This window comes from Girardinichthys multiradiatus, chromosome 3 (genome assembly GCF_021462225.1).
Source record: "Girardinichthys multiradiatus isolate DD_20200921_A chromosome 3, DD_fGirMul_XY1, whole genome shotgun sequence".
In the NCBI taxonomy this organism is placed as follows: domain Eukaryota; kingdom Metazoa; phylum Chordata; class Actinopteri; order Cyprinodontiformes; family Goodeidae; genus Girardinichthys; species Girardinichthys multiradiatus.
This window is the reverse complement of record NC_061796.1, coordinates 43225171-43242670: the sequence shown is the minus strand read 5'-3', so window position 1 is coordinate 43242670 and position 17500 is coordinate 43225171. Positions and strand designations below refer to the sequence as shown.

The 17500-nt window shown below is 39.6% G+C and overlaps 1 protein-coding gene across 2 annotated transcripts in view; it reads right to left on the bottom strand.

The window, feature by feature from the left end:
* The window catches only part of bbs9 (Bardet-Biedl syndrome 9), a 220473-nt gene that overhangs the window by 149688 nt on the left and 53285 nt on the right, over positions 1–17500 (bottom strand). The window contains exons 15-16 of one of the 2 annotated variants that reach the window (XM_047361863.1): positions 11447–11461; positions 3499–3639 (exon numbers count right to left, since the gene is read on the bottom strand). In XM_047361863.1, the coding sequence (XP_047217819.1) occupies positions 3499–3639; positions 11447–11461 (156 nt within the window). The remainder of the gene's footprint in view (positions 1–3498; positions 3640–11446; positions 11462–17500) is intronic. The other variant, XM_047361864.1, reaches the window with a different exon arrangement.

Below are 17500 nucleotides of genomic sequence, written 5' to 3'. Positions count from 1 at the left end.
TCATATATTTTAGATTCATTGCACACCAACTGAAATATTTCAGGTCTTTTATTGTCTTAATACGGATGATTTTGGCATACAGCTCATGAAAACCTAAAATTCCTATCTCACAAAATTAGCATATTTCATCCGACCAATAAAAGAAAAGTGTTTTTAATACAAAAAACATCAACCTTCAAATAATAATGTACAGTTATGCACTCAATACTTGGTCTGGAATCCTTTGGCAGAAATGACTGCTTCAATGCGGCGTGGCATGGAGGCAATCAGCCTGTGGCACTGCTGAGGTCTTATGGAGGCCCAGGATGCTTTGATAGCGGCCTTTAGCTCATCCAGAGTGTTGGGTCTTGAGTCTCTCAACGTTCTCTTCACAATATCCCACAGATTCTCTATGGGGTTCAGGTCAGGAGAGTTGGCAGGCCAATTGAGCACAGTGATACCATGATCAGTAAACCATTTACCAGTGGTTTTGGCACTGTGAGCAGGTGCCAGGTCGTGCTGAAAAATGAAATCTTCATCTCCATAAAGCTTTTCAGCAGATGGAAGCATGAAGTGTTCCAAAATCTCCTGATAGCTAGCTGCATTGACCCTGCCCTTGATAAAACACAGTGGACCAACACCAGCAGCTGACACGGCACCCCAGACCATCACTGACTGTGAATACTTGACACTGGACTTCTGGCATTTTGGCATTTCCTTCTCCCCAGTCTTCCTCCAGACTCTGGCACCTTGATTTCCGAATGACATGCAGAATTTGCTTTCATCTGAAAAAAGTACTTTGGACCACTGAGCAACAGTCCAGTGCTGCTTCTCTGTAGCCCAGGTCAGGTGCTTCTGCCGCTGTTTCTGGTTCAAAAGTGGCTTGACCTGGGGAATGCGGCACCTGTAGTCCATTTCCTGCACACGCCTGTGCACGGTGGCTCTGGATGTTTCTACTCCAGACTCAGTCCACTGCTTCCGCAGGTCCCCCAAGGTCTGGAATCGGCCCTTCTCCACAATCTTCCTCAGGGTCCGGTCACCTCTTCTCGTTGTGCAGCGTTTTCTGCCACACTTTTTCCTTCCCACAGACTTCCCACTGAGGTGCCTTGATACAGCACTCTGGGAACAGCCTATTTGTTCAGAAATTTCTTTCTGTGTCTTACCCTCTTGCTTGAGGGTGTCAATAGTGGCCTTCTGGACAGCAGTCAGGTCGGCAGTCTTACCCATGATTGGGGTTTTGAGTGATGAACCAGGCTGGGAGTTTTAAAGGCCTCAGGAATCTTTTACATGTGTTTAGAGTTAACTCATTGATTCAGATGATTAGGTTCATAGCTCGTTAAGAGACCCTTTTAATGATGTGCTAATTTTGTGAGATAGGAATTTTGGGTTTTCATGAGCTGTATGCCAAAATCATCCGTATTAAGACAATAAAAGACCTGAAATATTTCAGTTAGTGTGCAATGAATCTAAAATATATGAAAGTTAAATTTTCATCACGACATTATGGAAAATAATGAACTTTATCACAATATGCTAATATTATGAGAAGGACCTGTAAAGACTCAACCACACTCAAACATTAGGCCATCCATATAAATCTAAAAACATTGTGACAGCTACAAATTTCTCTAATTTCTTTCCAGTGATTGAAGTTCATGTTTTTGTTTTTGGACTAAAATCCTAGTGCGGCCAACTACCTGGTTAGATATGGTTTGTGATATGGAGCATGATGTTCAAAAGAATGGAAAGAAAAGATCTTCCATGCATGTGTAAAAAAATACTATAATTTTTAATTTAGACATAGTTTTTTAAGTTGATTGGACTTTCTGGGGGCTTCAAATAAATTTCCTGCAGTATAAATAATGATATTTAACTGGAAGTGTGATTTGGTCTAGACAAACATTGAGATTTCTGGATACAAACACTGAAGGAAGTGGGCATCAAACAAGGGTTATTAAGCAGCAAAGCCCCTCGTGCACCAATTTTCATTAAGGTGAACGATCTGTGGTACTGTGGGCCCATTTACTTGTAAAAGATCATGATGGATGGCATCATGCACTCTTTGAAATACAAATAAAAAACTGAAACTGGAATGCATGGGCTATTTTGGCAGGACGATGATCCAAATTATCACAAAAATGGTTCACCAGACACAAAATCAAACTTCTTCCATAGCCATCACAGTCAACAGTCCAAAATCATATAGAAAAAGATGAATGGTAAGTGTAAGAGAAGAGTTAATAAGAGAGGAGCAGGACTCTGGATGATGTAGAGAAATACTGCTAAACCTTTTCAAAAGTCCCTGTTGCTGTTTGCTCCAACCATATGAAATGTTAGAGGAGAAGCTGGATGCTGTTGTTAAACATGTCGACAGCAGGGCTTCCAACACGTGCCACTTTACAAACATTTGTTTTCATAACAAGGGATTTTTCCTCACTGAATCAATCTATTCAAATTAAAGACTGAATTTTTCTACATTTTTCAGTGAGAGATTATACAACAGCAACAAAAGATGAATTTATTTTAAGGCTTTTTACAAATTGTTACCAGGGATAGAAACAAATTCATCTGTGTTTGTAATCAGATCTGAAATTTGACGACACAATTTCTGTTATTTTGGCTATTTATTGTTAAATATTTTCTTCAGCAGCAAACTTTAAACTTATATTTTAGGGTCATTAGTTTAACTATAATTCAAGCATTCAATATTACAACGATATTAAGTTTTGAATGTTTTAAAATATTTACAAAAAATTATAAAGCTCGACCGGAAAAGGGTGGCTTGTCCTTTTCAGGTTGGATGGGAGTTCCTGCCTCAAGTGGAGGAGTTTAAGTATCTCGGGGTCTTGTTCACGAGTGAGGGACGAATTGAGCGGGAGATCGACAGACGGATCGGTGCGGCTGCTGCAGTAATGGGGGCGCTGTGCCGGTCCGTTGTGATGAAGAGAGAGCTGAACCAAAAAGCAAAGCTCTCGATTTACCGTTCGGTCTATGTTCCTACCCTCACCTATGAACATGAACTTTGGGTCATGACCGAAAGAACGAGATCCCGGATACAAGCGGCTAGATGAACTTCCTCCGTAGGGTGGCCGGGCACTCCCTTAGAGATAGGGTGAGGAGCTCGGCCATCCGGGAGGAGCTCGGAGTAGAGCCGCTACTCCTCCACATCGAGAGGACCCAGTTGAGGTGGCTCGGGCACCTATACCAGATGCCTCCTGGACGCCTTCCTCGGGAAGGCGTCCAGGAGGCACCGGGAGGAGGCCCAGGGAGGAGGCCCAGGGGACGACCCAGGACACGCTGGAGGGACGATGTCTCTCGGCTGGCCTGGGAACGCCTTGGGCTCCCCCCGGAGGAGCTGGAGGAGGTGTCTGGGGAGAGGGACGTCTGGGCGTCTCTACTGAGTCTGCTGCTCCCGTGACCCGGTCCCGGATAAAGCGGAAGACGACGAGTACGAGTATAAAGCTTTCAGTGTTTAATACAAATTATGAAAATATTATAATGCAAAATATTAATAGTTACCTCTAAAGATAGCGCTGAGGTCAACTGGTGGTTGGTTGGTGTCCACGGTGATCTTAAACTTGGTGGTTTTGGCTGGGGATGAAGGTACACACACCAGTGCCAGAGGAAGACTGAACCTGGACTGGAGAACCCTGGGAACTCCTAATGAAAAGTAAATACTTCAGAGTTAAAATGTTATTTTCCATTAAACTACAATTACCATCACCGCTACTACAAACATATTATCTTGCAATGATTTGGGTCCTTCTACAGTCTTTGTCCTTTGATGTTTTTTCTAGAAAAACGCCCTCGAATTGGAAGCCAACTTCCTCTTTAGGTACATAGCTAAGAGGTCAAAATGTGTAAGCACAATAAGCACTATGGCTGTTCAGATTACAGAGTACCTGAATGCTAGGAGACTTAATGTCAATACCAACTGTGAAGGTGTGTCTGTTGAAGATCCTAAAGGGAAGTTTTGTAAAAACTCAAAGTTTTCAGCAGAAGAAGGAGGAGAGGTATGTCTAATGACAACTATGTTGTGATCTTAAGCAGAGATAAGCTTGGCAGAAACTAGACTTAGTAAAAATAACAGAGTGAGAGGAAGAAAGATGGAGGGAAATAGTTTTTAAGAAGAGATGAAGCAAAGTAACCAGGGGAGAAGAGGTAAAACCTGAAAAAACTGGAAATAAAACAGCATCAGAGAGACTGCAACAGAAATAACTAGAATTGACAGCTGGCTTTGGAAGGGGGTGGAATGTCCCATCTTATTTCAAATAGGACTAATTACCTACAACTACTATGCACCTTTTCACTCCAGCAAAGCAATTACTTTGTAATCATTTTAATAATTCAATTTGGTTTAAATACAAAAACTAAAAGACATAAAGAAAAAGGAAAGCGGTAAGGCCAAAAATAACAAATCCCAAAAAAATAAGGCGGTAAAAAAATGGTTCAAGTTTTAAAATAGAAAGACGGACTGTGGTCCAGTTTCTTCAGTCCTCACATGCCTAATTTAGTCGTTGACCTTCGTTCGGGATGACTAAATAGTTAAATAACAAATCACATTCAGCAAACAAAGTAATGTCACATAAACATGTTGCCACTGTGATTATGGAGAAGCTGTTAGATGTACGGTGAATGATCAACACTTGGCTGTGTGGGTGTTGCTTCGTCAACACACAAAGTTTAAACAAATGACAGAATTGTTGTTAGTTTCTGATTCACATTCACAATGTAGTTTTTTACATTTTATATAAGCTCCCACCTGAGGGTGGAGGACAAGCGACTGCTCTTCACATGTTCGTGACAGGATGAGTGTTTTCAAACCTCTAAGTTCTCCCAAGTTGTCATTACAGAATATGCTCTGAACACTGAAACTTACCAGCATATTGACTTTATTTCAGCATGTGTGTTACAACCATTTCACAAGGCCATGTTGAAATGTATTCCTATATATCCTTCATAAATCATGCTGTCAAGGAACTGAGAAGCCTTAGAGGAACTATCTTTTCAACAGTTTATAGTTTTCTTTCATTATGCACCCAAAGTCCAGTATTATAGTGTAAATAAACTGCTGCATGCTAGAGAAAAAGTGGCTGATATTGGGAGAAACTACAAAATGAGTGTGTGTGCATGCTTGGAGATAGCTTTCTCAAAACACAAATGAGTATGAATTCAAAACTAGATCTCATTTTTCACATCTTTCAATGGTTTGTCAAGGGAGATACATCACTGTACAATTTGAAGGGCATATCCTTTTTTAACGAAACTCTGACAATAAAACAATCAGATATTTCTCTCTTTCAGGAGTTCCAGGGAATCATGATAACGGCAAACTAAAATGAATGTAGCATTTTTTTTCATGAAGTGCTAGTTCCTGTCTGGATACTAGGAAGATTGTTCCTCCTCTATGAATCTTTCTCATTTGTCAAGAGATCAAACAGAAGTAAGGTTCATAAACATAAATTAAGGCACTAAAAACTTTAAGTTATGCCTGAAAAAATGTTGGGTCAGAAATTGTTAACATGTGGTGACATAATGAAGTATAAAATATATATGTTTTGCTTTTAGAGGAGACGAGTTATGTAGACTGAAATCAAAAACTAATTCAATGACAAAAGGTACATCTACTCAGAGTGTATCTGACTTAGAAGAGTTGTCTGGTAATCTGGTAGCTGATTATTTTTCCTCTGCAAATTGGTTTACTGAGAGTTTTTAGAGTGTACACTTGAGTTTCATTCACTGATTAATCGAACCATGCAACCACTATCCCCCCCCGAATGCTGCTTGCAGTAAGATTGATAAAATGAGTACCGTATTTTCCACACTATAAGGCGCACCGGATTATAAGGCGCACCTTCAATGAATGGCCTATTTAGAACTTTTTTCATATATAGGGCGCACCGGATTATAAGGCGCATAGAATAGAAGCTACTGCAGTCAAACGTTTGACTGGTGTTGCGTTATGCATCCACTAGATGGAGCTGTGCTAAAGAGAATGTCAACAAAACAGATAAGTCAGTCAGTCAAACTTTATTAATACACTACAAACCAGCGTTCTGATAACTCCATTCACTCTCATGGTAAGGTCTCCTCTACATAGAATTCTATTGAATAGAGCCAACCGCACGTTAGGAATGCATTGGAGTCTATGAAGTTGAAATCAAACGTTAGTTAAAACGTGAAAGGGAACTTTTTCCTGATTCAGTAAACACGTAAAAGTAACAGTTTGATGAACTAAATCAAACGTTAGTACTGTTAACCTTTCCTGTTTCTGTCCCCTGACCGTAGTCTGATGACACAGGGGAGACGCTTTCTCCAGGGCCGAAGTTACTAGTTTCCTCGGGGTTAACTCCCTCACTCATACGTTGCTGAGTTGAACATGAAGAAACAGCATCAAAACACTGAGTTGTTGACGAGATTCGGGGTTCTTTTTAATGACTTTGCAGCACGTAAAAACACAGGGCTTACAGACTCATACACCGCTGCTCTGGTCGCCGTCTCTACCCACCCCACACACACAATAATACCGACGTCACTCCTTCACTCTTGATTCTCAGCTACGGCAGCACACAGCGCCACCTCTGTCCGGAGGAGTAATGTCAACATCTTCCATACACACACACGAAACATACACCCCACACACTGAGCTTCTAATCACATATAGTTCAGGCAATTCCTGCAACAGTACATTCAAACGTTATACACAGACAAGTGGTGTTGGACTAGGAGTAAGCACAGTACAGGTGTTTACCGCTATTACTTCGGCGACGCCCCTGACTACGGTAGCCGTAATGCTGCAAGCGGTGCGGCTTTGTAGTTTACCAGTCGTACTGAAACATTTTGACAGAGCGCCGTGTACAACCAGTATGGATCAACCAATTAACCAATTGATCCATATATAAGGCGCTCCGGATTACAAGGCGCACTGTCATTTTTTGAAAAAATTAAAGGTTTTTAAGTGCGCCTTATAGTGCGGAAAATACGGTATTTATTAAGAATGAGTCCAATTAGGTTAAATCCGCTTATATGTGCATGTCTCTGCAGGTAAACTGAATGAAAGAGAGAGAATAAAGTTTGGGGAGATGACCCCATGTCCAGGATCAGGTTCAATCCGCAGCTGCAGTGATGTCACCACGTAGTATCTGTGTGGGTATAGAAGATATGTGTGGAAACTGGATGTAATCTGCACATGCTCTTTTATGTGTGGGCCACTGGGAAAACAATAAAAAGAAACAATCCCTGCACATTCCACTCCTCAAAAGCTTTGCTCACACGCAGCTGTCATGCATTACCTACTTTACTTCCATAAGACGTTGTGGATGATTTATTTTGATGTAGAGACAATTAAATCCACATTTGTTCATTTTTAAACTAACTAAAATAAGAAAATGTGAATATCACATCTTTAGATGACGATGTAACCCGTACCCTACCTAAAATATATACAGTACAGACCAAAGGTTTGGACACACCTTCTCATTCAAAGAGTTTTCTTTATTTTCATGACTATGAATATTGTAGCTTCACACTGAAGGCATCAAAACTATGAATGAACAAAAGTGGAATTATATACTGAACAAAAAAGTGTGAAACAACTGAAAATATGTCTTATATTCTAGGTTCTTCAAAGTAGCCACCTTTTGCTTTGATTACTGCTCCGCACACTCTTGGCATTCTGTTGATGAGCTTCAAGAGGTAGTCACCTGAAATAGTTTTCACTTCACTTTCACTCAGCAGTGGTTTCCTAGCAGCTATTTTACCATGAAGGCCTGATTCACACAGTCTCCTCTTAACAGTTGATCTAGAGATGTGTCTGCTTCTAGAACTCTGTGTGGCATTGACCTGTTCTCTAATCTGAGCTGCTGTTAACCTGCGATTTCTGAGGCTGATGACTCGGATAAACTTATCGTCCGCAGCAGAGGTGACTCTTGGTCTTCCTTTCCTGGGGCGGTCCTCATGTGAGCCAGTTTCTTTGTAGCGCTTGATGGTTTTTGCGACTGCATTTGGGGACACTTTCAAAGTTTTCCCAATTGTTCAGACTGACTGACCTTCATTTCTTAAAGTAATAATGGGCACTCGTTTTTCTTTACTTAGCTGCTTTTTTCTTGCCATAATACAAATTCTAACAGTCTACGATTCGCACAGGCTCACCAAAATAGGACAATAGAAGATTGAAAAAACGTTGTCTGGTCTGATGAGTCTCGATTTCTGCTGCGACATTCGGATGGTAGGGTCAGAATTTGGCATCAACAACATGAAAGCATGGATCCATCCTGCCTTGAATCAACGGTTCAGGCTGGTGGTGTAATGGTGTGGGGGATAATTTCTTGGCAGACTTTGAGCTCCTTGGTACCAATTGAGCATCGTGTCAACGCCACAGCCTACCCGAGTATTGTTGCTGACCATGTCCATCCCTTTTGACCACAGTGTACCCATCTTCTGATGGTTACTTCCAGCAGGATAACGCTCCATGTCATAAAGCACGAATCATCTCAGACTGGTTTTTTGAACATGACAATGAGTTCAATGTACTCAAATGGCCTCCACAGTCACCAGATCTCAATCCTATTGAGCACCTTTGGGATGTGGTGGAACAGGGAGACTCGCATCATGGATGTGCAGCCGACAAATCTGCAGCATCTGTGTGATGCTATCATGTCAATATGGATCAAACTCTCTGAGGAATGTTTCCAGTTTGAATCTATGCTACGAAAGATTAAGGCAGTTCTGAAGGCAAAAGGAAGTCCAACCTGGTACTAGCAAGGTGTACCTAATAAAAGTGGCCGGTGAGTGTACATGATCAGCCAGCTCCAATGATCTTGCAGCTTAACCTTATTGTGGAGTTTGTCAGTGTCTGCTGGACAACTGTTGGGTCAGCAGTTTCGCCAGTGACTATGTAACCATAACATTTCTGCATTAAAAAACATTTTTATTGGTTTTATGTAAAATGTAATTTTCTGCAAAACTTAATTTTTAGTTTTCATTGCAGGTAATTCATAATCATCAAAGCAACCAGAACTAAACACTTATATACAAATACAGGGGTTGGACAATGAAACTGAAAAACCTGGTTTTAGACCACAATCATTTATTAGTATGGTGTAGGACCTCCTTTTGCGGCCAATACAGCGTCAATTCGTCTTGGGAATGACATATACAAGTCCTGCACTGTGGTCAGAGGGATTTTAAGCCATTCTTCTTGCAGGATAGTGGCCAGGTCACTACGTGATACTGGTGGAGGAAAACGTTTCCTGACTCGCTCCTCCAAAACACCCCAAAGTGGCTCAATAATATTTAGATCTGGTGACTGTGCAGGCCATGGGAGATGTTCAACTTCACTTTCATGTTCATCAAACCAATCTTTCACCAGTCTTGCTGTGTGTATTGGTGCATTGTCATCCTGATACCAGGATACAATGTTTGAACCAATGGATGCACATGGTCCTCAAGAATGGTTCGGTAGTCCTTGGCAGTGACGCGCCCATCTAGCACAAGTATTGGGCCAAGGGAATGCCATGATATGGCAGCCCAAACCATCACTGATCCACCCCCATGCTTCACTCTGGGCATGCAACAGTCTGGGTGGTACGCTTCTTTGGGGCTTCTCCACACCGTATCTCTCCCGGATGTGGGGAAAACAGTAAAGGTGGACTCATCAGAGAACAATACATGTTTCACATTGTCCACAGCCTAAGATTTGCGCTCCTTGCACCATTGAATCCAACGTTTGGCATTGGCATGAGTGACCAAAGGTTTGGCTATAGCAGCCCGGCCGGCTCCCAATGGACAGTTCTGGTGGAAACAGGAGAGTTGAGGTGCACATTTAATTCAGCCATGATTTGGGCAGCCGTGGTTTTATGTTTTTTGGATACAATCCGGGTTAGCACCCGAACATCCCTTTCAGACAGCTTCCTCTTGCGTCCACAGTTAATCCTGTTGGATGTGGTTCGTCCTTCTTGGTGGTATGCTGACATTACCCTGGATACTGTGGCTCTTGATACATCACAAAGACTTGCTGTCTTGGTCACAGATGCGCCAGCAAGACGTGCACCAACAATTTGTCCTCTTTTGAACTCTGGTATGTCACCCATAACGTTGTGTGCATTTCAATATTTTGAGCAAAACTGTGCTCTTACCCTGTTAATTGAACCTTCACACTCTGCTCTTACTGGTGCAATGTGCAATCAATGAAGACTGGCTACCAGGCTGGTCCAATTTACCCATGAAACCTCCCACACTAAAATGACAGGTGTTTCAGTTTCATTGTCCAACCCCTGTATATCACTCTGTGTGTAATGAAGCTGTAAAATATTTTATTTAATATATGTAATTTTTTTGTATTATCTCCCCAACAGGAAGTACTCCTGACTCAGTGCTCTTGTGTTTAGCTCTGTGTCAGCTCTGTGTCTTTCCTAGAAAGAACCACTGACAGTTATTGCTGTCATTAACTTTGTGTTTTTTTCCTTTCCATAGAATGTTTTTCTGGCCTGGTGCTTCTGATGATTTATGGAAAGGTCAGGATTTCAATGCAATCAGCATTTAATGATCAACTGAATTTGACTGCAGCGTATTATAATTTAAACTGAACTAAAACAGATTTAAAATGTGACTGGATGTAAATCTGATTATATGATAATACTGGGATGAATAAGCTGGAATGGAATAAAATGTCAACTGAAATGGCACATAATTGGATATGAATTGGACTCATTTGTCTTAAATGGAAAGCAATGTGCCTTTCAGATTTGTTGTAAATAGGAAACATATAAATAATCCTTAAAGATCTGAATATTTCATAAGTGTTTGCGGGAGTGCAATAAAAGTCCACACTAGATAACAGGAGATCCCCCTTTGCATCAAAACACACAAACTAAAAATGACTAAAACACACATTGATAACTTACTAGGAAACTATAGCTGGACTGTCCAGCTAAAACTAACCTAGTGAGAGAGTTTGGGTAATTTGAGCATTGGTTTAGGTCAGTTAACAAGTTACCAGGGGAAGCATTTCTATTCGCCTGCAAGGACAGCCATACAAATGTTGGCAACAAAGTGTGTACTAAAACATGTCTGTCAAGTAATGTGAGTGAGAAAGATGATATTACTGTGTAAACACCATAGAATATGAAAGAATAAATGGATAAAAATGCATATTTACATTTTCCTGAGACTGAGGAAATGTGTATGTGGGTGAGAGACCTTTGCCAAGTATCACATAACAGGAACATAAACACTTGACAGCAGCCTCTTCCTGTATATACGGTAGTGTGCGTGTTTGGAAAGTATTTAGAGTACCATTGATGATTAGTACATTTTTGAGAGTCAAAATGTTGGATTTTAAGTGTATCTTTTAAAATGCAGCATATAGTGGCCATGTATGCATCTAGCAGGTATGTTTATCTTTTTAACAGAGACAGTATGTTTCTACTTGCTCTAGTCTATCCAGAACTGCTAACAGAACACTTACCTTTGGGATTAAGCTCTGCAAAAAGTAGGAAGAGAAGAAATAAACATTATGAAATGTAATTCTGAAAGATCTGATAAAAATAAAGTGCACAGTAAAGCCACAATGCTCTTCTTGTTTGCTTTTATTTAATTTATTTTATCCAGTTACGGATAGCTAGATAACATAAGAAAACATCCAACCCGTCCCATCAAGATGTGAATATATAGACATTTAAACACACTCTTTAACAGTTTTTCAGCTTTTTCCTTCCCATTCCTTCCAAACAGTGCAGCTATAGGAGAAAGTAGCAACTAAATTGAGCTAAGCTGACATTGAATATAAATAGACATCCTCAAAAATTAAAAAGCCTCGCATCCAGTTAATTACAAACTGCTCTGGGACACCTAGCCCAATAAAATACATCCCAATAAACTGGTCTGTATCAAAAGTTTTACTCTGGTAAATCAGAATTATGGTTAGAGACAGATAAGGTTGCAACATGTTTAACTTCACCATACATCCTCACTGAATATACTCATATAATTTAGAATTGATCCTATGTTTCTTTTCAAATAGTTTACCTTTATGAGGCATACTATAATTAAGTTCAACTACGAATAAATGTGAGATTTTTAACATATGGCAGCAGACTTTATGTATGTAAAGCACAAACTATAGAGTAAATATAAACCCTGCATGGTGTGTCAAACCGAGGTCACCTGCCAAACAACACATGGGATGTTTAAAAGGAAAAGACACAAGAAGAAGCATCTCTATGCCAGCTCCTCAGGGCCATGTTTTACCAGCTGCTCTGGGATTTAAAAAGCTTCTCTAACCTTTAAGCCACAGCAATAGAAGCCAGGAAGATTAAGATCTGATTTGATTGGTTAAAGAGGATTTCCTTGGACGGTGAATGGGAAGCAGATGGGATGAGTTGCAGACCAATAGAAAGGGAACGAGGTGCTGAGTGAAAAAGCTACCCAGCCAAAATTGATGAAAATCACGCTTTTGCATGGCTGCCTCTGTTTACTGTTAAAACTCTGCCTTCCTCGCCATCTCTCGTGTCATAGCCTAATTTCAATTCCCTAAAAAAAAAAAGCAGATTTTTTTTCTCTAACTAGTTCCGATGCATCTTCAGCGTTCGCCAAGTTACTAGCAGGCAAAATCAATCAGAGAGTGTTTAAAAAAATGTGCATCTGTCTACTAGTTACAGCCGAGGAGATCATCAACTCTGGCTGCATTCATGAATACTCACAGAAGCCACCTGTGTTCCTTGCTGTCGCCAGGCAGACATGACACATAGCTTACACAAAGTCAGGGTGTCACCTTCGGTTTTGAATACCTATACGATGCAAATACAGTCGCACCTTTGAAAACCGGATTCTCAAGGTTTATTGTTGCACATTTAGCTCTTTATCAGCATTGATCTGGAGGAAACATGGCTGTTACCTATTGTTCTTTTTTTTAAATTTAGGACTAACGTGACTCTGTAACACAAAAATATTTATCTAAAAACTTTTTGTCAACATTTAAACTGTTAAAACCTTTATGCCATGATGCACTGCATAATTATTTAATTATTTTCATATTTTAATCTAACCCGTTTATTTTATCAGTTGATTTTATTGGCTAACTAAGGATGAATCACACTTCTGTTAACACTCTACACTGCAAAGGAGAAAAAACAATTAACAGCATAACGAAGTAAGAAAAACATCTACAAGATTGAACTAAAGCGGGGGTACCCAACTAAAAAAGCAGGGGGTCCACTGCCTCCATCATCCAAACACTTTGGGGTTCGAACATTTTAAATCAAATGACAAACATATTTTCTTTCATTTTTATTTAACATTTAATTAACACTAGAGTTTTTGTTTTTTAACTACTGATGAATTATTTATATGTACATGAAATCATCTGCTGAACAGAACAGTGCAATCCAATTTAAGTACCAATATTAATCGCGGTTTAAATGACACAGTCGACCTGGGTCAGTACCTCTTGGTATAACAGTTCTGCTCTCCTTGTGCTTGTATTTTTGACAAAGCCATCATTAACAGCGCCACAGCGCACTACACTGACGGCTGGCGGAGCTTCAGCCGTCAGTGGATCAGACGAAACATGGCAGGAATAAATTATCTATATCTACATAGATTTATTACTACAGGACTGAGCCTTTATTTTATTAATTAAGCCTGTGATCTGAATTATCTGAATCACTAACCTCAAAAAACTACATGTTTAAATACAGACCCTTAAATGATCTCCTAGCTGAGACTGAAAACATATTTGTTTTTTTAGACAAACCAAGGGGGGTTTTCTCTAATAAACTATGAACTGAAACTGCTCAGTTTAAGGGATTTTTTAAGCTGCGCTTGCAGACTTTAAACAACTATTAACCTATACATTTTTAAATTACCTCTGTTGTTTGATTTTCTGTATGACTGTAATGTTTTTCCTTATGTACAGCGCCTTGAGTGCCTTGTCGCTGAAAAGCACTATATAAATAAACTTGAGTTGACTTGACTTGTTTCTCTGTCTTCTCAACATCCCCATTAAAAGCCAAATCATCTGAAGATATTGCAGGGGAAGGGAATACTTTGGCAGGAAAAGAAAATTATCTGGGTGGAGGTAGAATCAACTTGGTTAAGATGAAAGGGATAAGTGCACATTTTCTTGTCAATGAAAATTTCCAAGGTATATTTTGAGAAAACTATGCCTTTCAAAGCCCTTAAAAAGCTGAAAATACTTTTTCTAATACAAGTATATAAAAAAGATATCTAATTAAATAATCAGGCCAATAAACACATAAACATGTCAAACCCCGCTTTCTGTTAACTAAAAATGTTAAACAATAAAAATTTTAGTTTGCTGCCCTCAGCTACCTTTCATAGAGGCCATTGAAGTATCACATCAGAACCAGAAAAACATTTTCATAAATGCAATATAAGCATTTCTAACATGTTTCTTGGCCGACAAGCTTTCATTCCTCCAAAATCTCTTACTAAGCTTTTATTTTTTGTGTTGCTCACTAATAAGAGACAGCTAAGAACTAGTTGTGCTTGGCAGAGGTAATGGGAAACACCTACAAAGATTCCTTGCAAATGGATTTCAAACAAGTTAGGATCCAACAAAATGCTGCAGGGAGACATGAGTGTGTGGAGATGTTGGTCATTGTCTCAAACGCGATAAAACTGGAGAAAACAAAGACCGTCAGCTGGCATCTTTGGTTTTCAGTTAGCGGTGCAATCAATGAATCATGGCTGGCCATGTTTAATGGAAAGTATCAATCACAAGCTACTATTCATCACACAGATGAAAATATTCAGTGTGTATTTAAGCTAACAATGTACTCAACTCAAGTGTGTTTGTGTAAAGCCCACTCTCAGGGTATTAGGAAAATTACAGAGGGGCACTAATGAAATTCTTTCTAGATTGTAGTGTCTCTTGCCATCATCTGGCCTCCTTCAAAGGTTTTAAGAAGTCAACAGTCTTCTTAAATGTCAAAGCCTTTGTAGAGCTTAAAGAAGGACAGAGTAGCCTCAGGGTGGGATTGTTTTATGTGGGGATGGGTAGTGTGGAGTCATAATCATCACCCCTGGGTGGCAGTGAATACAAAGTGAGGCATTCCTCCCAAGTCAGAACAGCATTTCAGGGATAAGAAGTGACTGGCAGGCATTACTGCAGATTAGCCATGGAGGAACACAGAAAATGACAACCACATTTCTACAAACACAAATGCTCGTCAAGAGGACCATTTGGCATCTTACCATGGAATAGGACTCTACACAATGGGTCACTGCCACGGACACAGGGTTTGAGAGTAAAATCAACCCTTTATTAAAACAGTGTTGGGGCTGGCAACAATATTTTGTGGGCTTTACAACCCACACTCTGATTTTATCTTTTACATTACAAGGCAACACCAAAAGAAAGTATGCCAAGAGTTAAAAAAGTGGAAGAAGCTTCTTCAATGCTAATGTAACCAAGTATTGTCAGCAGCCTGACGAGAAGCAATCTTTACAATTCCACACTATCAAACAGAGCAATTCAAGAACAACTTCCTTTTCTTCTCTAAAAACCGAGTCTCACATATTTATACAGCAGGTTAAATAAGCCATTAAATGACAACATTTTCACAGTAGATAGAGGACAACATAAAAAACCAACAATTATGGTTTTGGACTGTGGGAGGAAGCCAAAGTACCCGATGAGAACCCACGGATGTAAGGAGGGAACATGCAAGATAGAGAACCTTCAAGATTTGAAGACAGATTGTGTGGAAGAATGCCACAGTACGTTTTGTACTTCACGGAGCTGTCTGCATAAAAGGGGAAATTAGCGATTCAAACACCTTGATCAGAAGCAATGCCTTCAGCCTTCACATACTGAGTTCTGTTGGGAAAGCAACTTTCGATCCGCTCAACCGCCTGTTCTGTCAGACCAACATAGATACATTTCTGCTATAATAGCACAGTGTTAGCAACCTTAGAAGGATAAATAAAAAGGGCTGCACAGTGTTTCTTACTGTCTAAAGCCTCAACAAAATCATGTATTACCTTTTAGATTGCTCTAGTTGCACTGTGTCCTTTCATAAAGCCAGACTGAGTATGAGATATAATATCATGAGTAAGGAGATAATCCTTCAATTTCTCTCAAGACACTCAAAGATTTTAGCAAGAACAGACAATTTCAATATAGGCCTGTAATTGTTGATGTCCGCTGGATCGACGCCTTTAACGGCAGAACAAAGGCAGATTTCCAAATGACAGGAATCTCATTTGCATCTGATAAAAGGTTAAAGAGATAGGTCAGAGCTGTCACAATAAAATCATCTGCCTGTTTTAAGAAATGTGGCTCCAAATAGACAGGACCAGCAGATGTTCTTATGTCTATAAATGTTAGAGCTTTGTGAGCTAGAAATATTATAGAGGCCTGGAGAACTCATGGGCATGTTGTTAACAGAGATATTAGGAGAATAATAAAGTGACATAGAATTAATATAGTGCTTATTAGAAAAACTCATTATTTCAGCCTTGTCAAATTTCATACCTTTAATTATGAATGTGGGCAGATTAATTTTTTCATATTGTGACTTAATTGTTTTCAAAAATTTCTGGGGTGGTTAAATGTTTTTGAAGTTTATGAAATAAAATATGCAGCTTTTACATTTCTTACTGCCAGAGCACAATTATTGCCACAGCTCCCTAAAATGTTTCCAGTCTTCTAGCATCTGCTTCTCTGGCTTTGGGCAATACCACATTACTCTCATGAAGTAACATTAAAAGATCAGAGGTGGACTCAGGACTTGGATTAGGTTGTCCATTTCTAGAAATTAAAGCAACAGCACAATTAAAAAGTAGGTACTTAAAAGAAAACAAAGGTTGTTCTTACCAAACATTTAGTCACCAAATGAACAAGCATAACTGTCTTGTAGAGCCATTACACTAGAGGTAGGAACAAGGTCAATGGAATGAAAATTATAATAACCTACTGTCCATTTTTTTGGTCAACTCTACATAGATTTTAATTTGTTTTTATCCTTTTATTCCCAATATATTTGCTCCATAGTCACATCTCTAATGGCATCCTCCCTGCTTTCCCCAGGCTTTCAGTTCCTCTTCTTCTGCCTCCTGTAATGTCTTAATCAACACTTATTATTCTGTTTGTTCAGACATATTTCCACCTGAGTAAAACTCAGCACCTGCTCTGCTGGGAAACTAACCGACTTTTCTCTTCTTTCCATCTTAAATGGTACTTTTCTCATGCCTAATGCCCAAAAAGGTCCCTTCCAAAACACAAAATCACTTTCCAATATGCTCTCCTTAAGCTGCTCTGCTCTTTGAGCCCATTGAAATACCCCAGACTCCTCATTTTTGCCTATTTATAGCATCACAATAACCCTTAACAAGAAAAAAACACTTCCCAATATTTCCAGACATTTCACATTAAGTGTGCTTCTGGGGAGGAAAAACTGTTTCACCAACAGAGGCCTGCCAAAGCAAATGTAATCCAAGGGAAACAATAGCACAAAACATAAGCCTTTTTTCATGACCTAATTTTCAAACAAATGGA